Source organism: Marmota monax, unplaced genomic scaffold (assembly GCF_021218885.2).
Source record: "Marmota monax isolate L192 unplaced genomic scaffold, Marmota_monax_Labrador192_F-V1.1 WCK01_AAM20220418_F8-fsc00179, whole genome shotgun sequence".
Classification (NCBI taxonomy): Eukaryota; Metazoa; Chordata; class Mammalia; order Rodentia; family Sciuridae; genus Marmota; species Marmota monax.
The window spans coordinates 567,505-594,395 of NW_026695200.1; the positions used below are offsets into that span (position 1 = coordinate 567,505).

General features: G+C 36.8%; 1 protein-coding gene across 5 annotated transcripts; it reads right to left on the reverse strand.

Moving 5' to 3' along the window:
- Positions 1-788: 788 nt before the first annotated feature.
- On the reverse strand, positions 789-26,150 carry Nipa2 (NIPA magnesium transporter 2). Of its 5 annotated transcripts, none has more exons than XM_046428787.2 (7): positions 25,850-26,137; positions 25,039-25,153; positions 13,813-14,044; positions 12,492-12,548; positions 7,409-7,499; positions 6,103-6,263; positions 789-2,258 (listed from the first exon to the last, which is right to left on the reverse strand). In XM_046428787.2, exons 3-7 carry the CDS (start codon positions 13,949-13,951, stop codon positions 1,624-1,626), a joined length of 1,083 nt encoding a protein of 360 aa, XP_046284743.1. In that variant the 5' UTR covers positions 13,952-14,044; positions 25,039-25,153; positions 25,850-26,137; the 3' UTR covers positions 789-1,623. The 5 variants fall into 5 exon arrangements, with proteins under 5 accessions (XP_046284743.1, XP_046284742.1, XP_046284744.1 ...); XM_046428786.2 differs by having other exon boundaries at positions 25,592-26,137; XM_046428788.2 differs by having other exon boundaries at positions 26,046-26,126.
- Between the last annotated feature and the right edge of the window lie 741 nt (positions 26,151-26,891).

Genomic DNA, 26,891 nt, shown 5'->3' on the forward strand with positions numbered 1-26,891 from the left:
CTACTACTAGAATTATAGAAATAGATAAAAATGGTTAAGAACTGGATACAATGGCACATATCTGTAGTCCCAGCTACTCAGGAGGCTCAGGTGGAACCACTTGATTGTAGGAGCCGGCCTGGGCAACATAGTGAGACCCTGTTTCAAAAAATTTGCATTATGGGGCTAGGAAAAATCCAAATCTAGGAGCTTCAAGTTTCAGCTGGGTTTCAACCCTCGCACCACAAATATAATACATGGAAGGTTGCAGTCAAGAATTTCTAACAGCTCCTTAGAGCGCCAATAATAAAAGAAAGCTGGAAAAAGGACATTTCACAAAATTGGAGACTGTCAACTCTACCCTGATGAGGTCAACAAAAACTGCATGGCATGACAGCACAGCCTCCACATAAGACTGCAGGACTGAGTGGTGCCTCACCATGACTAGCCAATGTGTAACTTCAGACAGAAGCTTCTGCTCTTCCTGCCACAAGTGAGGACTGGGGGAACACCCAGAGGAATGGAACTGTCAATGCTTTTTTTTTTTAAAAAAAGGCCAATGACTTGAATGAATAGAGGTTCTAGGTCTGGATGGAGTTCATTATACTTTCCTATATATTTTTGCATGTGTTTGTAACCATTTCCTTAAACAATCAAAACATTTAATTAATGATCCAAGTAAACCCTTAAGCAAAGCAAAATACTTGGTATAAAGACTGTATTTTACAAATATTTCAAGTCCGTTCCAAGCATTTGGACTTAGAACTTTGTTTCAACTTGTCTCTTTATTATGAGCTAAATTTAAGAAATCACTCTTTTCTTCTGATTTTATTTCCCACTTATTAAAAGGTCTAAATAACAATTAACTTATTATGAAAATAGACTGAAAAGTACAAGAGCTGATATAAAATGGTCATAAAGGTTCCCATGGAATTCAAGTAACCGAAGAATAAATCCAGCCAAGGTACAAAGCACAGCCCAGCCCAGCGGATGCACGATGTGCTGGTTTAATAGGGTTCTAAGAATACCATCAAATGCACACAGTAAACCACATCTGTGGTGACAAATCATAGCCTAAGAAATATTTCCTTGGCATGATTCCTACTATTTTTTTTTTTGGTCTGTGAGTTTCCTTCATTTAGTAACTTAGGATTCCCTTTAACATTTCAACATCAAAATAATTCATCCAAACAGGAGCCACTTTTATAGGTAAGATAAATCAGAGGATAATGTATTGGGATAGTTTTGTTCTTGTTTACAATCAAAAAGCCTTACATGATCAGGGATTGATGGGAGTGGGAATGACAAATGTACATTTCAGACTTTCATCAATAATGAAAAAATAAAGCATTTTTATAGACTTCAAACTTGTCATTAGTGCATTTAGATTTTGAAGAAAGAATCAAAATGTAAAATACCTCTACAATTATACAATGTTAATAGAAATTGGCCACATACTGAGGCCATTTTTAGTGAGCTACCATTGTTTAAATATAAGAAAAGTAACTTCTTGGTCCAAATTAGTGAAAACTTAAAAAAGATTGTCTTTAGAGAACATTATTTGAGGACAATGCTTTTTCAGACAGATTCTGATATTCAAAATCACTTATAGTGATAATTATGGATTAACCTTTAAATCACATCTTAAAAACCTGTCAGATTTCCATTTCTCCGTGAGATATTCTCACCAGTGTGTTGTTCAATTCCACAGGTTAAGCTTTCTTCATTATTATTAAGCACTTCATACATAGTAGGGAGATTGCCATTCATTGCTTTATCATCTTTTCGAAAAGACACAGGCAGACTTGCTATACTAAAGCTGACATCTTTAAAGGCATGCAACAAGAATATCCCCACAATGATTGTAAAGAAGCCACTCAGAGTCCCAATGATATCATCAGCAGGCATATCTTGCCACTCCTTAAAAAGAATAGCTGAACAAGTTAAAACTGAGGTTGTAAAGAAAACGTAATATATTGGTGTTACAAGGGAAGTGTTGAATATGTCCAGGGCCCGGTTTAGGTAATTGATCTGTGTGCTCACACAGATGACGAGGCTCAGCAGCAGAATCCAGGCCAGGGGATGCCGCAGCACAGGCTTTCCAGCTAACAGTTCTTTGATGGTGATGCCCAAGCCCTTTGCACAGGACACTGAAAACGCTCCAATCACGGAGCAGATTGTTATGTACACAAGAATATTTGTCTGTCCGTGGCGAGGTCCCACCACAAAGATTAATATCAAAGACACAATGACCACAATTGTTGCAAATACCACAAAACCTGGAGGAGGCAAAGAAAAGATACTTGGTCAAGAATTTAGTCAAACACTGTCCTTAAACATTTAGAGACTCCAAACAAAACAATGCAGTAAGATAAGAAGGTATAACACAAAAATAAAATTCAAATTTATTTTGTTGCTCTAGCAAAAGAATACCCACAAAGATTTCATTACATGTACACATTGGAAGGTTAAAGTATGCTTTATGTTTACAAATTTTAATACCAATAATATTTTCAAGTAGTTTCTTATGCCTACTTAAGTGCTCTAACTCACACAAAAAAGTAGGACAAGGGTGATCAGTACAGGGACAGAAACTAGTAGAGAAATCACAAGGTGCCCTTGAATGTTCAACAATGTATAGATGCCAAAAATGGGAGTTATGAATCAAGTTTTCCCTAAAAAAGAGTAATTTTTTTTCTAATATTTAGGAACAAGTGCAAGGATAAACAGCATGCCATTAAGAGAATTTGAAAAATATGGCAGGGTTTCTGGCAGAATTTGGAGAACTGAAGCTAGCAGGAAAATAGCCAAAAACCGTTTAGCACTGTGGCCAGGTGTTGCTCCTGGCAATTTGTACTTAATGATCATCTGCATTTTAAGATAAGGAAAGGCACTCTGCTTCCTCAAACTCCACTAATAAAAGGTTTTTAAAGAAACAAATACAGAAAAATGGCAACAATATTTTAACAAAGCAGAGGATAACTCATAATTGACCCAAGATAGGTGAATCATATATCAGTAATCAGATGTGAAAATGACTCAGAAACACAGAACACTCACAAAGTAAAGTCCCCATGAAGGAATGAAGACAAATTTGAACTAGAGGTCTGGCTGGAAGTCCATTCAAGAAGCAATGTGACTTCTGGTCCCTGCCAAGTTCTGCATGTCTGAGTGACTCTTTGTCCCTCCCATCCACTATATGCAATAGAGGACTCCTAACCAGTTCCAGCTGAGCATGTGAACATCATGCTAAAATAAGGGGCTAAGGTAAGGGGTGCATCTGGGTGTTAACCTCTGTTCAACACTGAATGTCTGTGGCCAGTCAGGGGCACTTTTGGAGATCTGACCAGCCTGAATTTTAAATAAAAGAAGGCAGTCAAAGACCAAGAGGCCAAAACAACAGAAAAAAGCAAAGCCTTTATTTCTTCCACTAGACAGAGGAAAACTTCAAAATAAATAACTCTTCATTAAGAAAGAAAAAAAGGTGGGGGGCTGGGCCTGTAGTTCAGTGTGAGGCCCTGGGTTTGATCCTCAGCATCACATAAAGATAAGTAAATAAAAAATAAAGTATTGTGTCCATCTACAACTACAAAAATCTTTTTTAATATCCTGAGAGGCAATACTGAAATATCAGACTAATCTTGTACTCTAAAGCAACTTCAAATGATGGAAAATCATGAAACCAAAACAACAACAACAAAAAAAAACCAAAATAAACAATACTTGAGAACAATCGAAGCAGCCATAACTTAAGGTACCAAAATTCAAAAAAAAAAAGGTGGGGGGGACTGCTCAACACTCACCACTGCTTTTTCCCCTGGGGAACTGCCCACTCAGCAAAGGAAACTTAAGGAAGTTTCAGTGAACTAGATAGACACATGTTGGAATTTGGAGTTGGCTAAGCAGCTAGGATTTAATAGGCCAAGCTCCAGAAAAGAGGAAACTACCAAGTAGTGACCCCAAATTTCTGTGTGCTATTCCCTTAACAGCATTTGCAGGCACACAAGCTACACAGCCAAGGTCAGAGAAGCGGAAAAAAAAAAGCCTAAAAGGAGGATGTGAGGCTGAACTGGGATATCAGCAGTCTTGTGGTACTGAGTGGACACAGGAGCTCACAACTTCCTAAGTGAAGGAGCCCAAGCTACCAGCTGAAAGCCAGAGTGATATGAAGAAAAAAAGGCAAACGGAATACCAGACCTAATGAAGCTTACAACAACACCAGGGTGAAAGTGGTCTGCTGGACTTTTATGTTTCTGCCAAAGGGAATTTAAGTTCTCTCTGAAGAAGGAAAACAACACTCAGAATATTCACATTTTCTCTTATATCTTATGTTCAGCATTTAATCAAAAGTTGCCAAAATAGACTAGGCTCACCTGGCTTGGGAGGCTGAGGCAGGAGGATTGTGAGTTCAAAGCCAGCCTTAGCAATGGCAAGGTGCTAAACAACTCAGTGAGACCCTGTCTCTAAATAAAATACAAAATAGGGCTGAGGATGTGGCTCAGTGGTCTAGTGCCCTCCCCCACCCCAAGAAGAAAAGATCCTAATAAGAAGATGAAACAAAACCTAAGGAAAATCCTGGATAGTAAAGTAATAGACCTTATAAATGCACTAATGAAGCTAAAACAGATCAGGCCTGGGATTCCTGTCTCAGTCTGGCCCTGCCATCTTTACAATGTCTGTAGATGTGGATAGCACATCTCGGGACCTTCCAAGAAAACAGCAAAACTTCACGTAGCAGTGAATGTATTACAGGCAATGAATGGGATCTCCAACAGGCTTTGATGCAGATATTGAATGTATGAGTCCTAATGAAAAATCAGATAATGAAAGCAAAAATGAAACAGTGTCTTCAAATTCAAGCAATAACACTGGAAATTCTAACTGAAGCCACCAGTACCTTAGAGGTAAGAACTCAGGGCCCTACCCTAACAGCAAGTGGCAAAAATCCTGTAATGGAGCTCATTGAAAAAAGAAGAGGTCTCAAGTATGAACTCATCTCAGAAACTGGCGGAAACCATGACAAGCGCTGTGTAATGGAGGTAAAAGTAGATGGACAGAAATTCAGAGGCGCAGGTCCAAATAATCCATGGCCAGGGCAAATGCAGCCTTAGCTGCCCTGGAGAAGCTGTTTTCTGGACCCAATGTGGCAAATAATAAGAAAAAGAAGGTTATTCCTCAGGCAAAGGGTGTCATGAATACAGGTGTGTCTGCAGCATTCCAGGCAGTTAGGGGCAGAGGAAGAGGAACTCTGACAAGGGGAGCTTTTGTTGGGGCTATAGCAGCTCCTGGCCAAATAGCTCCAGGCTATGGAACACCATATGGTTACAGAACAGCTGCCCCTGCCTATGGTTTGCCCAAGAGAATGATTCTGTTATCTGTTATGAAATTCCCAACATATCCCATTCCCCACTACTCATTCAAAGCAAATGACAAAAGCTCATTCCTATTGAACATCAATATAGTCTAATACAGAATATTAAAGACTTTTTATCTTGCTTTCTTTGAACACATATTTAATCAAAATTATTTGTAAAGATCATCCTTCCTACTTTTTCTGATTTTAACAAATACAAATTTAGTTCTTTAAAACTTGGAAACAGGGGCTGGAGATATAGCTCAGTTGGTAGAGTGCTTGCCTCACATGCTGGGTTCAATCCCCAGCACCATCAAAACAAACAAACAAAAATCTTGCAAAACAACAAAAAAAGAGAAACCAATTCTGTGAAATGGTACCTCATTTCTGGAAAATAATTTATACCAGCCCTTCTGTTCTAAGGAAATAAAAGTCTAGAAGTTCAAAGTTTAAGTTTTAAGAAAGTATCAGATTATATAAAATTGAATTTGTGAAGGACATATAGTCTCAAATACTGATCACAAATAAACTGCTTTGTTGTAACACACACACAAGAGTTGGGGATGTGGCTCAGTGGTTAAGCACCCATGGTTCAATCCCTAGTACTAAAAACCAAAACAAACAAAAACAAAACCCCTGTTTCAAAATAAAATATAAAAGGGCTGGCGATGGAGCTCAGCAGTTAAAATATTCTTTAGTAGTTAGTGGGGATATTTTTATTTTACTTTACAAAAGTAAAGTAAGAATAAAGGCTTTTCTTTTATTCTTACCTGGATCACCTAACTTGTGTGACATTTCATTTAATGTCTCAATCTCCTCTTCCTTTGGAGCATGGATGACCATAACTGTAGATCCTAGAATGCTTAGCAAACATCCAATTTTCCCATGAAGATTAAGTCTTTCATTTAGAAAGTATGAAGAAAGAATGGCACTAAAATTGGGAGAAAAGAATGATGAGAACTTTCAAATATCAGCTATTTTTCTCATTTTTAAATATCAACAAACTTATAATTTAAAATTACTGAACCCACACTAGAACACTGAGAGCTTATGAAGTATCTGGTCTTTAGCCAAAGTAAAAAAAAAAAAAAAAAAAAGTATATGATTGTATATATACCATAAGATTGTATATACATCATACACTAAGATGGTATTTATCATCTTTCTACAGGAAAAAGTCCATAAGAAATGTACAATAAAAGAGCTATAGTTTGTACACCTTAAGTTCTAATTAAGACTCTATCCAAACCATTAAAAACTGCTCAACTTTAATTTATCCCTAAAAATTCATGTGTTCCACTTATGTGCTCATTTAACTTCATATAATTTGCCTACTAATTATCCTGTTATTTAGAAATGTGGAGTTAAAAGCAAAAGAAACAAGGGATTTGGGGTCATTTAATTATTAATTTGTTTATAAATTATGTTTTAACACCACAGGTTTATCCATACCTAAAAAGAAAATATAGTATAAACCAATAAATAAAATAACGGTGTAATGTAAGGAAAGTTAAGGGTAAAGGCTTATATCATAACTTTATTTTACATACAGCTTCTTAAAAACAAAGAAGAAAAATAATACCTAACTATAATCAGTCAACTTTCCAAATCCTAACCAAAACTCAGACCTCAAAATGAGCTTAGTTGTTTGGAATAATCATTAAAACAGAAACAGAACAAGCCTTGGACTGGTCCGGCAAAACAAGCACCTCAGGCCAGTCTTCAAAGGCATGGAACCTCACCCTGGCTTTCTGTACTAGGTGTAGAAATCTATTCATCAGCAACCATGATCTACCAAAGTATACATACACTTAAATGTTGGGACAAATGCAAATTTTCAAAAATTGAAATCAAAGAACTAGTATTGGCTCTGAATACAAAATCATCTTCCCCCAGTAAATTAACAACTTGCCTATGCAGAGGATAACTTTTGAAGAGCAAATTACTACACAGTACAAAAATAAGTCCTCTAGTCTACTGAAATTTAAGTTATGCTGAATACATGTAATTAGACAGCACTGAATACAGACCAAAATACTGACTATTGTTGGCATATGTGAAAGGTTGTGTCCTTACCTTACGAGGACGCTGAGAGCTCCCAGTGGAGTCACTAGCGTGGCTGGTGCAAAGGCATATGCAGCGAAGTTGGCCACCTCGCCTGCCCCCACTTAAAGAGAGACAATTTAAAAAAAATAAAAAACTTTCAGAAAGGAATGTATGTATTAAATTTGGAAATGCTTTCACTTTATGCAAAATCTATATTATTTCAACTGTATTCAATAACTTCCATATTTTGTCCCCTTTGGTAATAAAGATTATGATTCTCTAAGTTGTAAATATCTAGTGCCCAAGTGAATTAGAAAGAACACAAATCTATAATTTTAATTGAAAAAGCTAGTGGGCTGGGGTTGTGGTTCAGTGGTAGAGCACTTGCCTAGCATGTGTGAGGCACTGGGTTTGATCCTCAGCACCACACAAAAATAAATAGATAAAATAAAGGTCTATCCAACAACTAAAAAATTTTTAAAAAGAAAAAGAAAAAGCTAGTTTATATTTATTATGAAGGTATATTAATATAATAATTTAAACATTTATATCCTAGGACAAAACCACAAATCAATGAAAAGAACTAACACTGATATGAAGGTACTTCCGAGTCTTTCTCACTGGCTTCTCCATTTAAAAACATAACTCCTACATATGCCAGGTCCTGTTCTAGGACAGGAAATACAGTAGGGAGAAAAACAATGGCACTACTCTCGTAACACTTCCAAATTTAGTTAGGGAAGACACACAAAATACATGTGTCAGAGTTAAAAGTAAGAGCCTGGTGCTGTAGCTCATGCCTGTAATCCCAACTACTGAGGCTGAGGGAGAAGGATCAGGAGTTTCAGGCCAGTGGCAGCACAGCAAGACCCTATTCTCAAAATAAAAATAAAAAGGGCTGAGGATGTAGCTTAGTGGTAGGGCACCCCTTGGTTCAAGACCCTGTACACACATAAACTGCGACTCACCCTCTGCCCAAGTACTTAAAAGTGCTATGGAGAAAACAAAGCAAGGGTAAAGAGTAGAAGAAGCTAGTGACAAACATGTCCTAATTTATATCATGATATCAGGAGGCGACTCTGAAAAGGAAACTTGAACATCCTAAAATGAAGTGAGGGATTTATCTGGGAGTAAAACATTTCAGGGAGGGATAATGTAAAGTACTAAAACCTGACTGAAGATGTCTGGCACGTCTGAACACCAAAGAAGCCAGGGTGGCTCCAATAGAGCCAAAAAAGATAGGACCTTGCTGAGTCCACTCCAGATTCTATGATATGTAAGTGGAAAAGGCACTGGGGAATCCTAAGCAGAGGAAGGGCATGACTTCATAAGGATCCCTCATAACTGTTTTCTGAAATGGTTATACCAATTTTTACCTACTAATGTATAAAAGCTTTCTGTTCCACTCTTCCCTATACTTGGTATTGTCAGACTTAAAAAATTTGCTGCCAACAATAAAAAATTAAAAAAAAAAAATTAAAAAAAAAATTTGCTAATCCATTTGGGATACAGAATTATTCTATTATGCTTCCAATCTGCATTTCCCATTCTCATTTATTGGCCATGTGACATCTTTTTGTGAAGTAGTGTTCAGATTTGTCCCTTATTTGTCTACTAGATTATTTTCTTTCTCTTATTATTTATTTATGTGTTTTGGGCATAAATCTTGCTTGTTAAACACATTCCAATTACTTTTTTCAAACTCTCCATCTGCTTTTCATTCTCATAGTAAACTCTTTTGATCAAATTAAGTTTTCTGTTTTATTTGCAGTATCGGGGATATTCCTTCTTCTTCTTTTTATTTGCAAGACCCAGGGCCCCATACATTTACTAGACAAATGCTCTACCACTGAGCTACATCCCCAATCCTTTTAATTTATCTTATTTTTAACAGGATTTTTCTAAATTGTCCAAGCTGGCCTCAAACTTGTAATCCTCTAGCCTCAGCCTCTGGAGTACTGGGATTATATGTATACCATCATACCTGGTTAATACTGTCGAAAGTTCTAATTTCAATGTCAAATCTTAAAATATTTTTCCTTTGTAATCAGTAATTTATACAACTAGTTAAAAAAATACTGTTCTAAGTTCAACATCATACCTTTCACATTTAGGCCTACAGACCACCTAAAGTTAAGTGTATGCAGAATGCAACAGGAATTGAGTATCTTCTTTTCCATGTGGATTGTTATAGGAATGCATTTCTCTACATTAATGACACCTTTGTCATATACTGACTGAGGGTCTGTTTCAGGGTTCTGTATTTTATTCTATTAGTTTATACATCTACCTTGATGCAATACTATACTAACTTGATTAGTATAACTCTACAACAAGTCTTAACCAACAAAGAAAGAAACATTTCTTACAGAATGTCTTTGCCCATTTGGGACTTTCAAATTTCTATATAAACATCATCTTTTCATATATCAAAATCAACCTATGGTTTTGAATGGGATAATATTCAACCTGTGCAGTTGAAGAAATATGGCAGTATGAAGAAATATGAAAATTTTACATGATGAATCACGAGGATGGTATCTCCTATTTGGAACTTCATTTTCTCAGTAATGTTTTGGTTTTCTCAATGGGGGTCTTTCCCATCTTAGGTTTATAAGTAACTATATTTTAAATTATATGCAGATATTACTATTTTAACATTTCATTTTCTAATGACTGCTAATATACAGTGAAATATTCAACCTTACTAAATCTTAAAAAATTACTTATATATTCTTTGAAAGTTTTATACCCACAAGCATGTAATCTGCAAATATCAACAGTTTACAAATGCCTTTCTTTCTAATTCTTGTCTTCCTACACTTGTGAAAGTCATACACTTGTTTTTATTTAACTGAATACCATATGATACAACAGGTATCATAAACCTGTCAAGTTTAATATTTAGCTTTATTATTTTTATTCATCAACATTCAGGCAGACCATACTCACACATTCCTCACTCTTTCTGTATCTGTGAACTTCCGTTTGGATCAATCTCTTTCTGCTAACTGTATATCCTTTCAAATGATCAGTTTTGTTTTTTTCCAAATTATGTCTGTTGAGTTTTATTCTTGAAGTATATTTTCACTGAATAGGGAATTATTTTGTCAGAATTACCAGTATTTTGTCAGAATTCTGAAGCTCTATTTCCAATTGTTTTCTATTTTCAATGTTGTTAAAATTCTGCTTTCAATTTATTATTCCTTTGAGGGTACAATGATATTTTTTTCCTGACAGCTTTTAAAACACTGTGCCTTTGGTTTTCATCACTTTTACTAGCAAGTGTTTAGGTAGTAAATTTTCTTTTCACAAATTCTGTGTAGGTCTTGTTGTGCTTCTTTTATCTGCAGTTTAATAAATTTGGTCAGTTTTGGAAAAGTCTCATTTTTCTGTTCAAGCATTGCCTCTTCTCCATTCTCTTTGATCCTATTCAATTAGTCATTGAATCCTCTAAGTTCCATAATCCTTGGATTTATATTTTCCATTTTTTGGTCTCTGCTTGCTACATTTTAATTTTTTCTAAACTACCACCAGTTCACTAAGTCTCTTTTCATCCATACCTAACCATATCTTATTAAGCAATTCAGTTTTCTTTTCTTTTTTTTTAAATATATTTTTTTGAATTTTTTAATATTTATTTATTTTTTTTAGTTTTCGGCGAACACAACATCTTTGTTTGTATGTGGTACTGAGAATCGAACCCGGGCCGCACGCATGCCAGGCAAGCGTGCTACCGATTGAGCCACATCCCCAGCCCAATTCAGTTTTCTTTACTGCATTTTTTAATTCTAAAATTTCTTTTCGGTTCTTTTGCCAATCTGTAATATCACTATATGCCAGTGTAGTAAACAAAGTTGTTTTATAGTCAAGATACTTCCCATATCTGGAGAGTCTGTGGGTCAGGTTTCTGTTGCTTTTGCTAAATTCTCAATCTCTTGTGTTCCTCCCTTTAATTAAATTTAACTTAAAGAAATGGGGGGCTGGGGTTGTGGCTCAGTGGCAAGTGTTTGCCTTGCATGTGTGAGGCACTGGGTTCAATCCTCAGCTCCACATAAAAAAATAAATGATCAAAATTAAGTTGTTGTGTCTATCTACAACTAAAAAATTTAAATAAATAAATAAAGAGATGGGTCTCATTATGTTGCCTAGGCTGGCCCTGAACTCCTGGTCTTGAGCAATTTTGCCCCTGAGTCTCACAAAAAAATGTTAAAATGACCGGTGTGTGTCACAGTCCCCAGCAAACATTTTATTTTTAATGTTTTAATTACTTTATACGCCTGTAATCCCAGCAATTCTCAAGGCTAAGGCAGGAGGATTATGAGTTCAAAGCCATCTCAGCAAAAGCGAGGTGCTAGGCAACTCAGTGAGACAGTCTCTAAACAAAATACAAAATAGGGCGGGGGATGTGGCTTAGTGGTTGAATGCCACTGAGTTCAATCCCCAGTACAAAAAAAAAAAAAAGAAAGATAAGAAAGGATAAGGACAGGATGGTGTTATATCTTCTGGTGCTGTTATATCTCCAGCACCTAGAAAAATGTCAGACATACAGGAGACAATCAATTACTAATTGTTATATAATCAAGACTCAGTATTAAGAACAATTTTTCTCTACAAACCTTTTTAAAGATAGTCAACAAATAAGCACGGACAGTCTTATCAAATAAAAATGCCTCCTTTTTAATTTGGAATAAGAACCAATGAAGGCAGAACTGAAAATTAGATTTTCCTATGAATTTTCACTTTTAAAATTACCTTCTTTTTTTCCAGTGCTGGGGAATCTAACCCACGGCCTTGAGAAGACTAGGCAAGTGCTCTATGACTAAACTATAACCCCCACCACAAAATTATCTTCTTAAATTTAGCAGAATTAAAAAAAAAAAAGTACAGGGGTCTCAAACATGTTCTAATCAGATGAGTAAAAAAGGTCTTAATATTCAAATTAAATAAACTATTACCTGCTGAGTAACTTTTACAGACTTACATATTTTGAATTTTATTCATTAAAACAAGATTTAAATTTTAAAATTTGCTAGTAAAAACACTGTAATAGTATGTGCAAATATTTTAACACATAGTTATAACATTTTCTTGAAATGTTCTCTATACATACTTGACAGTAGTCCAGCCCACCACAACCATTCTTTAAGATATGCATGGCCACCTTGACCTGTGAATGAAGAAATATTTTACTTCTTTGGAAGATGATCACACTCTTCTTTTAATTTTTTTTTTAAGTTGTCAATGGACCTTTATTTTAGTTATTTATACGTGGTGCTGAGAATCGAACCCAGTGCCTCACACATGCTAGGCGAGCACTCTACCACTGCACCACCATCCCAGCTCCAATGATCACACTCTTAAATAAACTATGACAACTATAATAATAAACAGACTTGTTATAACACACTAAATAAAATATTTATACTAATAATTGAATGGAGATCAGTAGAGTAGAGCAAAGGGATTAGGGGGAAAGAGGTGGAAGGAAAAGAGAAGGATAATAAGATTGATAAAATTACGTTATACGTATATATGAATATGGCATGATGAATCCCACTATTACACATAATTATAATATACCAATAAAGACATAATATAAAAGCAAAAGCATTCAATGAAAAAAAAAAGGGGTGGGAGGTGTAACTCAGTATTTGTCAAGCATGTGTAAGATCATGGAATAATCCCCAGCACCACAAAACAAAATATCTCATTTCTCGACTATAAGTACTTTAAATAAATGTATCTGCACTCCACTTAGCAGGAGACTCTAGTCCTTCCTATAAAGACTAAGAACTGATCATAGTATGGGGCTGCCCAGATGCACTTACTGCTTTATCCTTGGCTTTACTCTTCACCAAACTAACAATGTCAGAACACAATCCATACTTAAGCCAAGGTGAATGAATTCTTTATAAACATATTCTTTATGGATAATGAAAGAGTGTGCCTTAGGATCAAGGATGAGGGACTGGGAAACAAACAGTAGATGTTACTATTTCTTACTTTGCCCAAGATGGCACAGGAAAGAGAGAAAGTAATAATTTTTACTGCCAAAGCATGTCTACTCATGAGGTCCAAAGAGGTCTAGAAGTAGAGAAAGAATGATGGGCTTTCACTAAGACTCTGTTTCTATTCATGACTCCTATTTCCTGCTCTGTATTCAAAAATTTAATAAAAATCTGGGTGCTAATTTGGCATTGGTCCCTCTTCCCTTTGCTAACAACAGCAAGTGTGGGAAGTTAATTGATTTGACATCTTTCTGTTTTCTTATTACAAAATTGATATTTAATTGTCTATAATCATTCAGAAGTCTTAAACAGTTGAAAGGTTTGACTCTATTCATGAAAGAATATGTGTTCTTCCATAGTCAAAAAACCTGAGTATGTAAGTAAGTACACACTACATTTCAAATCATATATGGTGCAACATACCTGCTCTCATGGATCCTTTTCTGGCAAGTCGCAGAAGGCCTTTTTTTTTCAAAATGAAACTCCCTCCTATGAAAATGCTGGAGGTCATAGCCAATCCCAAACCAATGTAGAAATCATATTTTCCACGCCCTGGGCTCATTTCGTTTGTCACTTAAGAAGCTCCTGTGAATCACATTGATTACAGAACAGAGAAACTGCTGGCACTGAAGGCAGGGGGATGCAGTCTTCACATCTAAACAATACAAAATGAAATGAGATGTCCACAGAATGATCATGACAGTTCACAATTTAAATTTATTTAATTTCTCTTCTCAAAAAGGAAGAAAATTTTATTACTGTTATAGATTAAAAAAAATTTAATTTAATACCAATCTAATAATTGCTTCTTCCAACTATGGCCAAAAATTGGATTGTGACATAAAACCAAGTTTTAATTGACTTTATAAACTCTCATTCTATATTTTTATAAGAAAATGTTTCTCATCATAGCTAACCCACAGCAACAAACTCTCCTAATGAGAAAAAAAAATTCTACAGAATAAAACTCAGACATAACCATACACAAATCTAGCTTATTAGTATATTTATCAATTTCACAAATGTGTCCTTATTGAATAATTTATATGGAGAAATTCCAATTTTTCTCATGTATATATTTTCTTCTTAGTAATATATATAGATATAAACATTATAATTTATTTATTTAACCTATCTGAGGATATGCTGAGAGAAGACCAAGTTCACATTATTTGTTAGCAGAGAATGACAATTCCAATAAAAATGTATACTTGTGTACAAGGTTTGGTAGTATTGAATTTTAGAGAACATGACCATGTTACCAGAAGCTCAATCTACAAGATCTGATGGGAAGTACAGGCTACACAATTTTTTTCCACATGAGCCAACTCATGAATTCTGCTGACTAAAGTGTCCAAAGCAAAGAAAACACACCACTTAGCAACAAGGTTTGTGACTGGTTATCATTGCAAGTCTATCTTTCTAGCATATTTTGGGATTTTTTAATCCCACAATTTAACTACTGAGTCCCAAAACCAATCCGCAGTTCAGTCAGGATCCTTACTAACAAGCCTTCAAGTTATGACATTCTGGCCTTTAATCAAAACAACTCAATTTCCAAACCCACTCATCCCTCAATTACTTTCTCTGTTCACTTAAACAGTGTTCATTAGATTTACACTGTATGTGCTAAATGTTATGCTAAGCACTGTGGATAAAATAGTGATAGCTTCTTGTGGCAGGGAATGTTGCTTAGTGAAAGTGCTTGCCTACTTTGTGTGAGTCCCTGACTTTGATCCCCAGAACCACACACACACATATCCAAAGATAGCTTTTAGTCTTCAATAGGGAAACAGACAAGAGGCAATTAAGTAAGGAATACTAAATTAATAACAAATACTACCAAACTGAGTTGATATCACTCCAAGATATCATTGTCACACCACTGTTTTGATTTGCCAGTCGAAGTCCACTGATTCTTGTACACATCAATGAGTATATTTTTCCTCACCCCACTACCTGAGACTTGACCAAGCCTCGTCATTGCAAGGCAAGTTTCAATGGCAGAATGCCAGTTTTTTGGTTTTTTGGTTTTTTTTTTTTAGTACCAGGAATTGAACTCAGGGGCACTCGACCACTGAGCCACATCTCCAGCCCTATTTTGTATTTTATTTAGACATTTTATTTAGAGTTGCTTAACACCTCACCATTGCTGAGGCTGGCTTTGAACTCACGATTCTCCTGTCTCAGCCTCCTGAGCTGCTGGGATTACAGGTGTGTGCCATCATGCCTGGCTGAGAGTGCCAGTTTTGAGTATAGACTTAAAGTGGTCCCTCATACTTCTGCTTGCTCATTTATACACTGCCATTACCACATCAACATTCCTCAGGGAGACCACTAATCACAATTGAGGGAAACTCACTGAACAGAATATCCCAGGTGACTCAGACCTGTGAGCCTGAACAAGTTCTCATTTCTTTGTGCTACTGAAATGGCTAAATTATACACAAACAGGCTTTCTGCAGTAAGTATAAAAATTTACATCATGCTTTTTGAAAAACAAAAACTTGTCTCAGAACACAGGGATCACAAGGGGATGGGGATGTAGCTCATCAGCAGAGCACTTCCCTAGTATGTGAGAGGACCTGGGTTCAATCCCTAGCCCTGCAAAAGAAAACAGAGATCACAGTTAAAGCTGGGAGTTCACTTTATTATTCTTTCTACTTTTGTATATGTCTAAACACTTCCACATGTAAGTTTTTAAACACATCCTTCAGTGCTGAAGAGCTATAGGGACCCCAAGACAGAAACCACTAACAAGTTGCCAAAACAAGGCTGCCCCACAATCTAGGACAAGATAATACTGAAATATGGAAAGAAGAAACTCAAATCAGACAGGTGCTGAGTTTTCTAAGTATCAGTCACATAATATATAGCTTATGGCTATTTGAAGTCCTTTCAAAATTAATCTTTCTCCCAAGGGATTTGGACAAATATCCCTAGTCCTCCTTGTGCTGCTTTTAAGGCAAGATGAAACTAGGACAAAATCATAAGTAGGGAATTTGAAGACTCCATCCTTCCTCTAGATGGGTCTGTAACCTTAGATGAGTCAAACCTTAACAGATGTGTAGAAGAAAAGAAAGAAATTGAACAATCTAAGGCATCGCCCTCTTTATGTGTCACATGGGTCATCTCAAGCTACCACTTACCTTAATGCTAGTTAGGAGATCCCTGCTGACAGTAATAATCAGTTACTGAGATAGAAAAATAAGGACAGAGGATGCAGGGGAAAACTTGAGAACAAGGTGAGAACAAATGATTAGGGACAATCATTTCTATACAATATGAGGTCATTACAAAAAATAATAAAGTGTGTGCTTACACAGTTTTAACTCCTGTGTTTATAAGCTACTTTCCCTTGGCAGACTGTAAGTTCTTGGGCTCCTGCACATTACTTACCTTTTAAGCCTGTGTGTCTCTGTTTCAAAATAGGTCTTAATATATGTTTTCTAGGTAAATATAGATGAATGGAATGATTTATAATTGGCCCTAAAAAGTAAAGCTGCCTATTTTGAAATGGCCACTAATACAAAGAAAACCACTGCATCATTTAGATAAGCATCCTAAAATGTAAACAATGCTTTAGAGCCTACAAATTTGAAAACTGTAAAAAAAAAAAAAAAAAATTATCAAAGTCAGCCAGGAAGTAATAGTTCTAGATACAAGTGAAAGTGAAAAGATAATGGTCATAATGTCTGGGGAAATCATAGTTAAAAAACCTAGCCACCCAAACACATCAACCCTCTTGGCAGGCACATCCGTTCAATGAGCATGGGTCACCTAACTTTAATTAACATCCCTGAAGATTATCTGATGTAGGGGCTGGGAGTGTAGCTCAGTGGTAGAAAGCTTGTTTAGCATGTGAGAGGCCCTTGGTTCAGGTCCAAACACCAACAACCAAAAAATCATCTGATGTATAAATCATCATTCTCCTTTAACCATCACCTTCATGAAGCAATGCTCTTTTTAAAATTATTATTATGCAAGTTCTACTGAGAAGTGACTACTTCACAGTTGTGTTTCTCACTACAGTTTTTAAAGTTCTGTGGCTCACAAGTCACATTTTTGAAAGTCTAAACAGAACAAATCAAACATATAGTCTGAATATTCCAGAATCAATAAAATGGAACTTTGTTATCTGCAAAGATGATATCCAGAAATAATTCAGTTCTATTTTATAGTCCTTATCTCCAAGTAACAACAGCCTTACAAATCCAAATTTGGACTTTACTAACATGAATCTGACCTTATTTTTTTTTACCCGCTGTACTGGGAATTGAATACACAGGAGCTTTACCACGGAGCTACATACCCAGTCCTTTTTATTTGTTTCTATAATACTATCACTGAGCTATATCCCTAGCCCTCATCCAGCTCTTTTTGACCAGGGTATTGCTAGATTGCCTAGGCTGGCTTTGAACTTGTGATACTCCTGATCCTCCTGCCTCAGCCTCCTAAGTACCTGGGACTACAGGTGTATGCCACCATGCCCAGATAAACCTGACTTTTAAATGCCAAATGTACAACTATTTTTGTAATATTTACTAAAAATGTTAACTTTCATTGAATGCAAGCTATATACATGTGGTATAAGGTCTACAATTAAGACCAATATTATGTGCTGACCCAATATCTGGTAAAACTAGAAAAACTTTCAATGGCCTCACTACAAATTTCCCTCCCCACTCTGCTCCTATTAATAAGATCGTGAAGCCAAACAACTCTCATTTTCATGGCACCCAGGCACTGTCCTACTCATCCCTATGTAGTGGGTTTCACTGCCCTGGCAGTCTAAGGAATCATTAAAGTAAGCAATTACATCCGATTCAGGAACCAAAAAGTACTCATTATCACAAAGATTGCCTCCCACAGCTCTTGGTTCTTCATTCTGTTGTGAACAACTCCCATGAGTTTTTTTTTGTTGTTGTTGTTAAATATTTTTTAGTTGTATTTGGACACGATACCTTTATTTTATTTATTCATTTTTATGTGGTACTGAGGATCGAATCCAGTGCCTCATCCACGCTAGGTGAGCACTTTAGCACTGAGCCACAACCCCTCCCATAATTTTGTATGGTGTACAGTGTCTTTCTCCCCAGGGCAGGAGAACATGTGACTAAGAAACTGCTGTTCATCTCATGTGCCCAGTGTCGGTGTTGTGGGGAGAGAATCCCTTCCCAACCTACAAAGTGAAGAGGTGATTAAAATAATGCATATAATAAAATCTTATTCATTTTATTAATGCAAGTTAATTGTTCCTAACTTTACCATGGCTTATATATGAATTTTATTCACAATATTTAACCAAGTTTCATAATGCTATTTCAAATATATTCTTCTCTTTCCATTTTTTAAAAAATATTTTTCTTAGTTGTAGGTGGACACAATACCTTTATTTTATTTATTTATTTTTATGTGGTGCTGAGGATTGGACCCAGTGACCCATATGTACGAGGCAAATGCTCTACCACTGAGCCACAATCTCAGCCCTTCTCTTTCCTTTTTATCTTTATCTGTGGACTAGGAAAATTTCAAACACATAAAGCAGAAGCCCTTTAAGGACCAGGTGTGTTGGGGCTGGGGATGTGGCCAGGGTTCGATCCTGAGCACCACAAACAAACAAAGATGTTGTGTCCACCGAAAACTAAAAAAATAAACATTAAAAAAATTCTCTCTCTTAAAAAAAAAAAAAGACCAGGTGTGTTAATCATACATGTGGGGCTTTAGAGAATCCTCATAGCCAGACTGCCTCTCTCTGGCCTACTTCATTTCCCAACACAGAATCTGATGTCCATCACATGGGGGTCACCACTGTCTACAAACACCAGAACTCTATATATACTCCATTCCCATGACAGGCCATGGCTCCCTCCTCCTCCCCTGCCTGGCTTTTTACTAAGAACAGGCCAAACTTCAAGCTGTGCTACAGTCTCCTCCAACACCTTTAGCTCACAGGCATTTTTCTCCTTTCCATTTACTTACAGTTAGTTTCATCAAATTTATCTTACCTATCTCATTTACTCAACCATCAAAGATGTACTGAGTACATACAATATTCTAGCAATAGGAGCATAGCAGTGAATAAAACAGATAATAAAGTTTATCTTAATGGAATTTACCTTCTGTTAGAGGTAGGATGGAACAAATAAAATAAATAAGGACACCGGAAAGTGGCAAATGTGATAGTGAAAAATAAAGCAGATTAAGGGCACTTGGGAGTTGCAGGAGGAGGAGGACGCCTTCTGGAGAAGGTGTTGAGTGAAGACTTTAAAGACATAGGAAAAGAACACAGCAGCAAGAAGAAAAGTGCAGAGGCTCTGAGATATGAACAAGTGTGCAGTTCTCCAGGAAAAGAAAGGTCATTTGTAGTTGACCCTGAGTGAGCAAAGTTAGGTGTTAGATATCAGAGCAGAGGGGTGTCAGATCATGTGCGGGCCCCCCTAATGGCTATATAAAAATCCAAAAGATATCGAACAGATCTGTAATCCACTTATTTTACCAAATCACAACTTATTTTTACAGAACTTCATACAAACTGTTCTCATTCAAGTTAATTTACATAAAACCAATACAATTAGATATACCAAAATTTTTAAGGCTGAGCATGCTATAGTCTGAAAGATGCTCTTAGTTTTCAATACAAAAAAGTCTTTTTTCCTTGGCTTGTTAAATAAGGGCTTAAAAATGTGTGTGTGTGTGTGTATATGCATATACACATGTATATATATATACATGTGCATATACATATATATGTATACACACACATATACACATTTATTTATTTATTTTAGCCAGGCATGATGGCATACACTTGCAATCCCAGTTACTTGGGAGGTTAAGGCAGGATCACAAGTTCAAGGCCAGCATGGGCAATTTAGTGAGACCCTGTCTCAAAATAAAAAGAAGGGAGAGCACTATGGATGTAGTTCAGTTGTAGAGTACTTGCCTATCATGCGTGAGGCCCTGGATTTGATCCCCAATACTTAAAAACAAAACAAAACAAAAAAAAACCTTTAATAAATTTTATTGGATATATTTGAGGTTTACAATATGTTATGCAATACACTGAGATAATAAAATGGTTACCATAATAAAGCAAATTAACATGTGGAAAAATGTAATATTTAAATCATATGTTTAAGTATGAATGAATCATTTTTTACAACAGAAATATACTGAAAACAAATGAAATTTTTTATTATTATTTCTCCCTAACAATAATGCTATCACTCACTTCCTAGTATCTTCCTAGGCTCTGTTCCAATAATTTACATATATCATTTCCCTTCTACACAATAATTGGAAGAGGGTTTCATTATCCTCCACCTTACAGCTGAAGAAATCCAATATTTCAAAGATATGATCACATGCAGAGGACTACACAGAAATAGTAGATGACTCTACTTTTACACCTGGATGCCTGTATTATCTTAAAACTTTTGAGTTCTTACTCTTTACTTCTGCTTGGTTTTCATGGCTATCTAAAATTAGCTTTAATTTTTCCAAACCTCTCATTTGGTTAATTATTTTAAAATCCATACTTACAAATGCTCCAGAACCTCTTTGAAAAAATAAATAAAATCGCTAAATCCTTAGCCTAATTAACCGAAGAGGGAAAAAAAAGAACCCAAATTATTAAAATTTATAATGAGAAAGTAAGTATCACCACAGACACTAATAAAATACTAAGGATAATCAGAAACTATTCTGAAAATTTATATTCCATTAAATTAGAAAACCTTAAAGACATCAACAAATTTGATTTTGAGACACATGACTTACCCAAATTAAACCAGGAGGGCATAGAAAATTTAAACCTATCAATTTCAACTCATGAAATTGAAGATGCCATCAAAAGCCTACCAACAAAGAAAAGCGCAGGGCCTGATGGATTCTCGGCCGAGTTCTACCAGACCTTCAAAAAACTAACACCAATCTTCCTCAAATTATTCCACAAAATAGAAAAGGAGGGAACCCTTCCAAACTCATTCTATGAAGCTAGTAGCACCCTGATCCCCAAACCAGACAAAGACACATCAAGGAAAGAAAACTCCAGAAAAATTTCTCTATGAACATATATGCAAAAATTCTTAATAAAATTCTGGTAATTTGCATACAAAAACACATTAAAAATGTAGTGCACCATGAGTAAATGGGTTTCACCCCACGGACACAAGGTTGGTTCAACATACGGAAATCAATAAATATAATTCACCATATCAATAAACTTAAAAACAAGAATCACATTACCTTAATAGATACAGAAAAGCATTTGACAAAATATAGCGTCCATTTGTATTCAAAACACTAGAAAAACTAGGGATAGTAGAAACATACCTCAACATTGTAAAAGCCATATATGTTAAATCCAAGGCCAACATCACTCTAAATGGAGAAAAACTAAAAGCATTCCCTCTAAAAACTGGAACAACACAGGGATGCTCTTTCAGCTCATCTATTCAATATACCCTTGAAACTCTATCCAGAGCAATTAGGCAAAAGAAAATTGCAGGGATACGAAAAGGAAAAGAGAAGCTTAAACTATCCCTATACGCTAGTAATATGATCCTATATTTAGAAGGCAAAAAAAAAACTCCACCAGCAGGATATAAAATTAACACCCATAAATCAATTACATTCTATATAACAGTGATAAGTCAGCTAAAAGAAATTAGGAAAACTATCCCATTCACAACAGCCTCAAAAAAATAAAATGAAATATTTGGGATTCAATCTAACAAAAGAGGTGAAAGACCTCTGCAATGAAAACTACAGAACACTAAAGAGAGAAACTAAAAAAGACCTCAGAAGATGGAAAGATCTCCCATATTCTTGGATAGGCAGAATTAATAGTCAAAATGGCCATACTACCAAAAGCACTATACAGACTTAATACAATTCTTATTAAAATTCCAATGATGTTCTTCACAGAAATAGAAAAAGCCGTCATGAAATTCATTTTGAAAAACAGGAGGCCCAGAATAGCCAAAGCAATCTTTTTTAAAATAAATATATATACACACACACACATATATACACACACATACACGCACACACACACACACATATATTCAGTTGTCGATGGACCTTTATTTTATTCATTTATTCATATGTGGTGCTGAGAATCGAACCCAGTGCCTCACACTAGGCAAGTGCTGTACCACTGAGCCACAACTCCAGCCCCCAAAGCAATCTTTAGCAAGAAAAGTGAAGCAGGAGGCATCACAACACCAAACCTTACACGATACTATAGAGCTACGGTAACAAAAACAGCATGGTTTGGCACCAACACAGGCATAAAGACCAATGGAACAGAAGACACAGACAAACCCACATATCTAATACTGGACAAAGGCACCAAAAATATACACTGGAGAATAGATACCCTCTTCAACAAATGGTGCTGGGAAAACTGGAAATCCATATGTAGCAGAAAGAAATTTAATCCCATCTCTCACCCTGTACAAAATTCGACTCAAAGTTGATTAAAGACCTAGGCTTTCCCTTCAGTAGATAAATGGATAAAGAAAATGTGGTATATACACACAATGGAATATTATTCAACATTAAAAGAGAATAAAATAATGGCACTTGCAGGTAAATAAATGGAGATGGAGAATATAATGCTAAGTGAAATTAGCCAATCCCCAAAAACCAAATGCCAAATGATTTCTTGAATTTAAGGATGCTGGCGGGAGTGGGGTGGTGGGGGGGATATGATGGGGAGGATCAAATGAACTCTAGACAGGGCAAAAGGGAAAAGGGGAAGGAGGGGAAGGGAGGGGCATAGGGGTAGGAAAGCCAGTAGAATGTGATGGTCATCATTACCCTAAGTACATGTATGAAGACACAAAGGATGTGACTCTACTTTGTGTACAACCAGAGATATGGAAAATTGTGCTCTATGTGTAATATGAATTGTAATACATTCTGTTGTCATATGTAACAAATTAAAATTAATTAAATAAATAAATAAAATTGTTTTTCCCCACCAAAAAAAAAAAAAAAGACCTAGACATTGACCAGAAACCCTCTGCCTACTAAAAGAAAATATAGGCACAACACTCCAGCATGTCCCCTTAGGAACCAATTTCCTCAACAAGACTCCTAAAGTACAAGTAAAATCAAAAATCAACAAATGGGATGGTATCAAACTAAAAGCTTGTTCACAGCAAAGGAAACAATAAAAGCATGAAGAGAGTGCCTACAGAATGGCAGAAAAATCTTTGTCACCCACACCCTCAGATAAGGCATTAATTTCCAGTATATACAAAGAACTCAAAAAGCTTTAAACCAAAACAAACAAACAAACAAACAAACAACAACAAAAAAAAAACAGATGACCCAATCAATAAATGGGCAAAGGAACTAAACAGACACTTCTCAAAAGAAGATACACAAATGGGCAACAGACACATGAAAAAATGTTCCAACATCTCTAGCAATTAAAGAAATGCAAATTAAAACTACACTGAGATTTTACCTCACTCCAGCCAGAACAGCAATTATCAAGAATACAAGAGGGCTGGGGTTGTGGCTCAGCAGTAGAGCACTCGCCTAGCTTGCATGAGGCACTGGCTCAGCACCACATAAAGTAAAATAAAGACATTGTGTCCACCTGTAACTAAAAAATAAATAAATATTAAAAAAAAAAAAAGAAGAATACAAGAAACAGGGGTCTGGGGTTGCGTCTCAGTGGTAGAGTGCTTGCCTACCATGTGTGAGGCACTGGGTTCGATCCTCAGCACCACATAAAAATAAACAAACAAAATAAAGGCATTCTGTCCATCTATAACTACAAAAAAAAAAAAAAAAGAAGAAGAAGAAGAAAAAGAATACAAGAAACAATAAATGTTGGCAAGGAAGTGGGGAAAAGGATACACTCATACATTGCTGGTGGGACTGCAAATTGGTACACCATCCTGGAAAGCACTATGGAGATTCCTCAGAAAATTAGGAATGGATCCACCATCTGACCCGGTTATAGCATTTCTTGGTGTATATTCAAAGGAGTTAAGGAGTCAAAATCAGTATACCATAGTGACACAGTCACATCAATGTTTATTGCAGCTTAATTCACAAAAGCTAAACTATGAAACCAACTGAGGTGCCCTTCAACAGCTGAATGGATAAAGAAAATGTGGTATATATACACAATGGAATATTACTCAGCCATAAAGAAAAATGAGTGTGACATTTGCCAGTGAATGGATGGATCTGAAGATTATTATGCTAAGTGAAATAGGCCAATTTCCAAAAAAACAAAACAAAAAAAACAAAGGTGGAATGTTCTCTCTGATATGTGGATGCTAATACACAAGAAGGGAGGTGGGGAATAACAGAAGTTCAGTGGATTAGACAAAGGGGAAGAAAAGGGAGGGGGATAAGAATAGGAAAGACAGTGGAATGAATCTGACATAATTTTCCTATGTACACATACAAATATATCAAAGTGAAACTCCACATCATGTACAACCACAAGATTGGGATCCTGATTAGAATAAGCTATACTCCATGTTTGCAAAATATGTAAAAACTGACTCTACTGTCATGTATAACTAAAAAGATCAAATTAAAAAAAATACTCCAGAACCTAAATCTCCAACCCTAATTTAGCAACATTAGTCATAAGTTAAAATTTTAACTTACATGTAAGTTTAATATGGTCTCTCTTTTGAAAACCAGGGATGACTTATTCATTCTCATTTTCTTGTAAATACTACCCTTTATTTCCATTTAAAGTTTTTAACTTTACTGTTCCAGCCTGAAAAGAAGAAAATACAGAAGTAGGCAAAAGGACTGTTACCACTTTTCAAATTTTATTACTAGCCACTATACTTACTCATTTGACTCAGCAACTAACATCAAACCTATTCAAACAAACATAAGAGAGTGCTTTGACAGTTTACTGAAACAAAAGATCGCTACTTTAACATTTCCTCTTACTAAAAAAATCCTAATTGAGCACATAATGTGTAACAATTTCTAGAACCCGGAAATCAAGCTGTAATACTATATTAAATGACTTGATATTCTATTCTAGCAAAGAAATTAAAGAAGCACACTCGCAATATCAAAATATACTGAGTTCTGCACAACTGTATAAAATGAAACACTAGATTCAGGGATCTTGTCAAAGTTAGGAAATTAAAGGACACGTTCAATGCGTTACAGAAAACGGAAACCACTTTCTAAAACTCACCAAGACAAAACTACTCGAAAGAACTTATTGCACACGCGCCACCGACAAGGCCAACGAGCCGGATTTCCGTGGGATTGAATGGCAATCCGATGCGCGGCGGATTTCCTCACTGCGGATTACTAGGAGAGCCGCGTCCATCTCAGAACACGCGTAAAAGAAAGTCGCCCCGGTGGGGCTGTCCCCCGACCCGAGATCGGCAGGCTGTCCCGCAAGTCAGCCCCTTCGCGCGTGCCTCAAAAGAAGGAGCAGCGACCTCACCCCAGGCGGCACGCGGGCCGCGCGACTTCCCCTCGGCAATCCGACCCTCGGAACCTTGGCTCACACCCCCACACAGGCCGCTCCCTCCAGCGCTCGCGCGGCCACCGCCTCCGTCGCCGTCCAGGGGTAAGTGCGAGCATCCGGGGCTGCTGCCGTGCAAGCCGCCTTCTCCATGGAAGCGTTGAGATAAACCTACCCAGGACGACCTCCAGCCCCACCGCGGCCGGGACCGAGGGCCACCGCCGAGGAGAACCTGGGCGCGACCGAGTGACGCCAGACTCCACGCGCGCACACGCGCAATGCCGAGCCCCGCAGGCCCCGCCCCGCGGTGCCTCGACCAGCCGGTTCCGGGTTCTTCAGCCGGCCGGGGTCAGCCAGGCACGGGGGCTGGGAACCGGAAGGGAGAAAGATGGTAGGGAGTATTTTATGAAGTGACATTGCCCCCCCCCCCCAAGATGATGAAAATATGAATTCTGTGCGGCGCTTATTTAAAATGCAAATTCCTAGGGTTCAGCGTGCGCATCTAAATTTGAAGCAGCATCTCGAAGATGCAACTGGTACTCAGAAGCTGCTAAGGGCGGGGCCGGGCAAGCTTGCAGGGGAGTGGGAGGGGCGTGGTCAAGGAAGCCAGGGCTGCCTCTCAGGCGCCAGACACTTCCATTCCCAAAAGCTAACCGTCCGGGTCCCAAAATAGATGCAAGTTTGTGGTTTGGTAAAGTTGATGGGTGAATTTGTGACATTTGTCTTGCGACATTTGTAATAGAGATACATTTTTCACAAAATGCATAGGAAATTGTTAGGCAATCCCGCCTTGGCTTCTGCAATGGAGATTCCCTGGGACCTACCATCAAGGTTTCTTCCAAGAAATGCAAAGAACCTCATTCAAAAGAAGTTGGGAGGAGGACCAGCTCCAACTAGCTAGGTGGAGGGTGAGACCTGCCAAAAGTCAATGATTCCTTGGTTACAGGTGTAAAGATCTCTTGGACTTTGTGACTAGACGCAAAAACGCTATTGTGCAATTTCAATCATCTGGGTTGAGAAT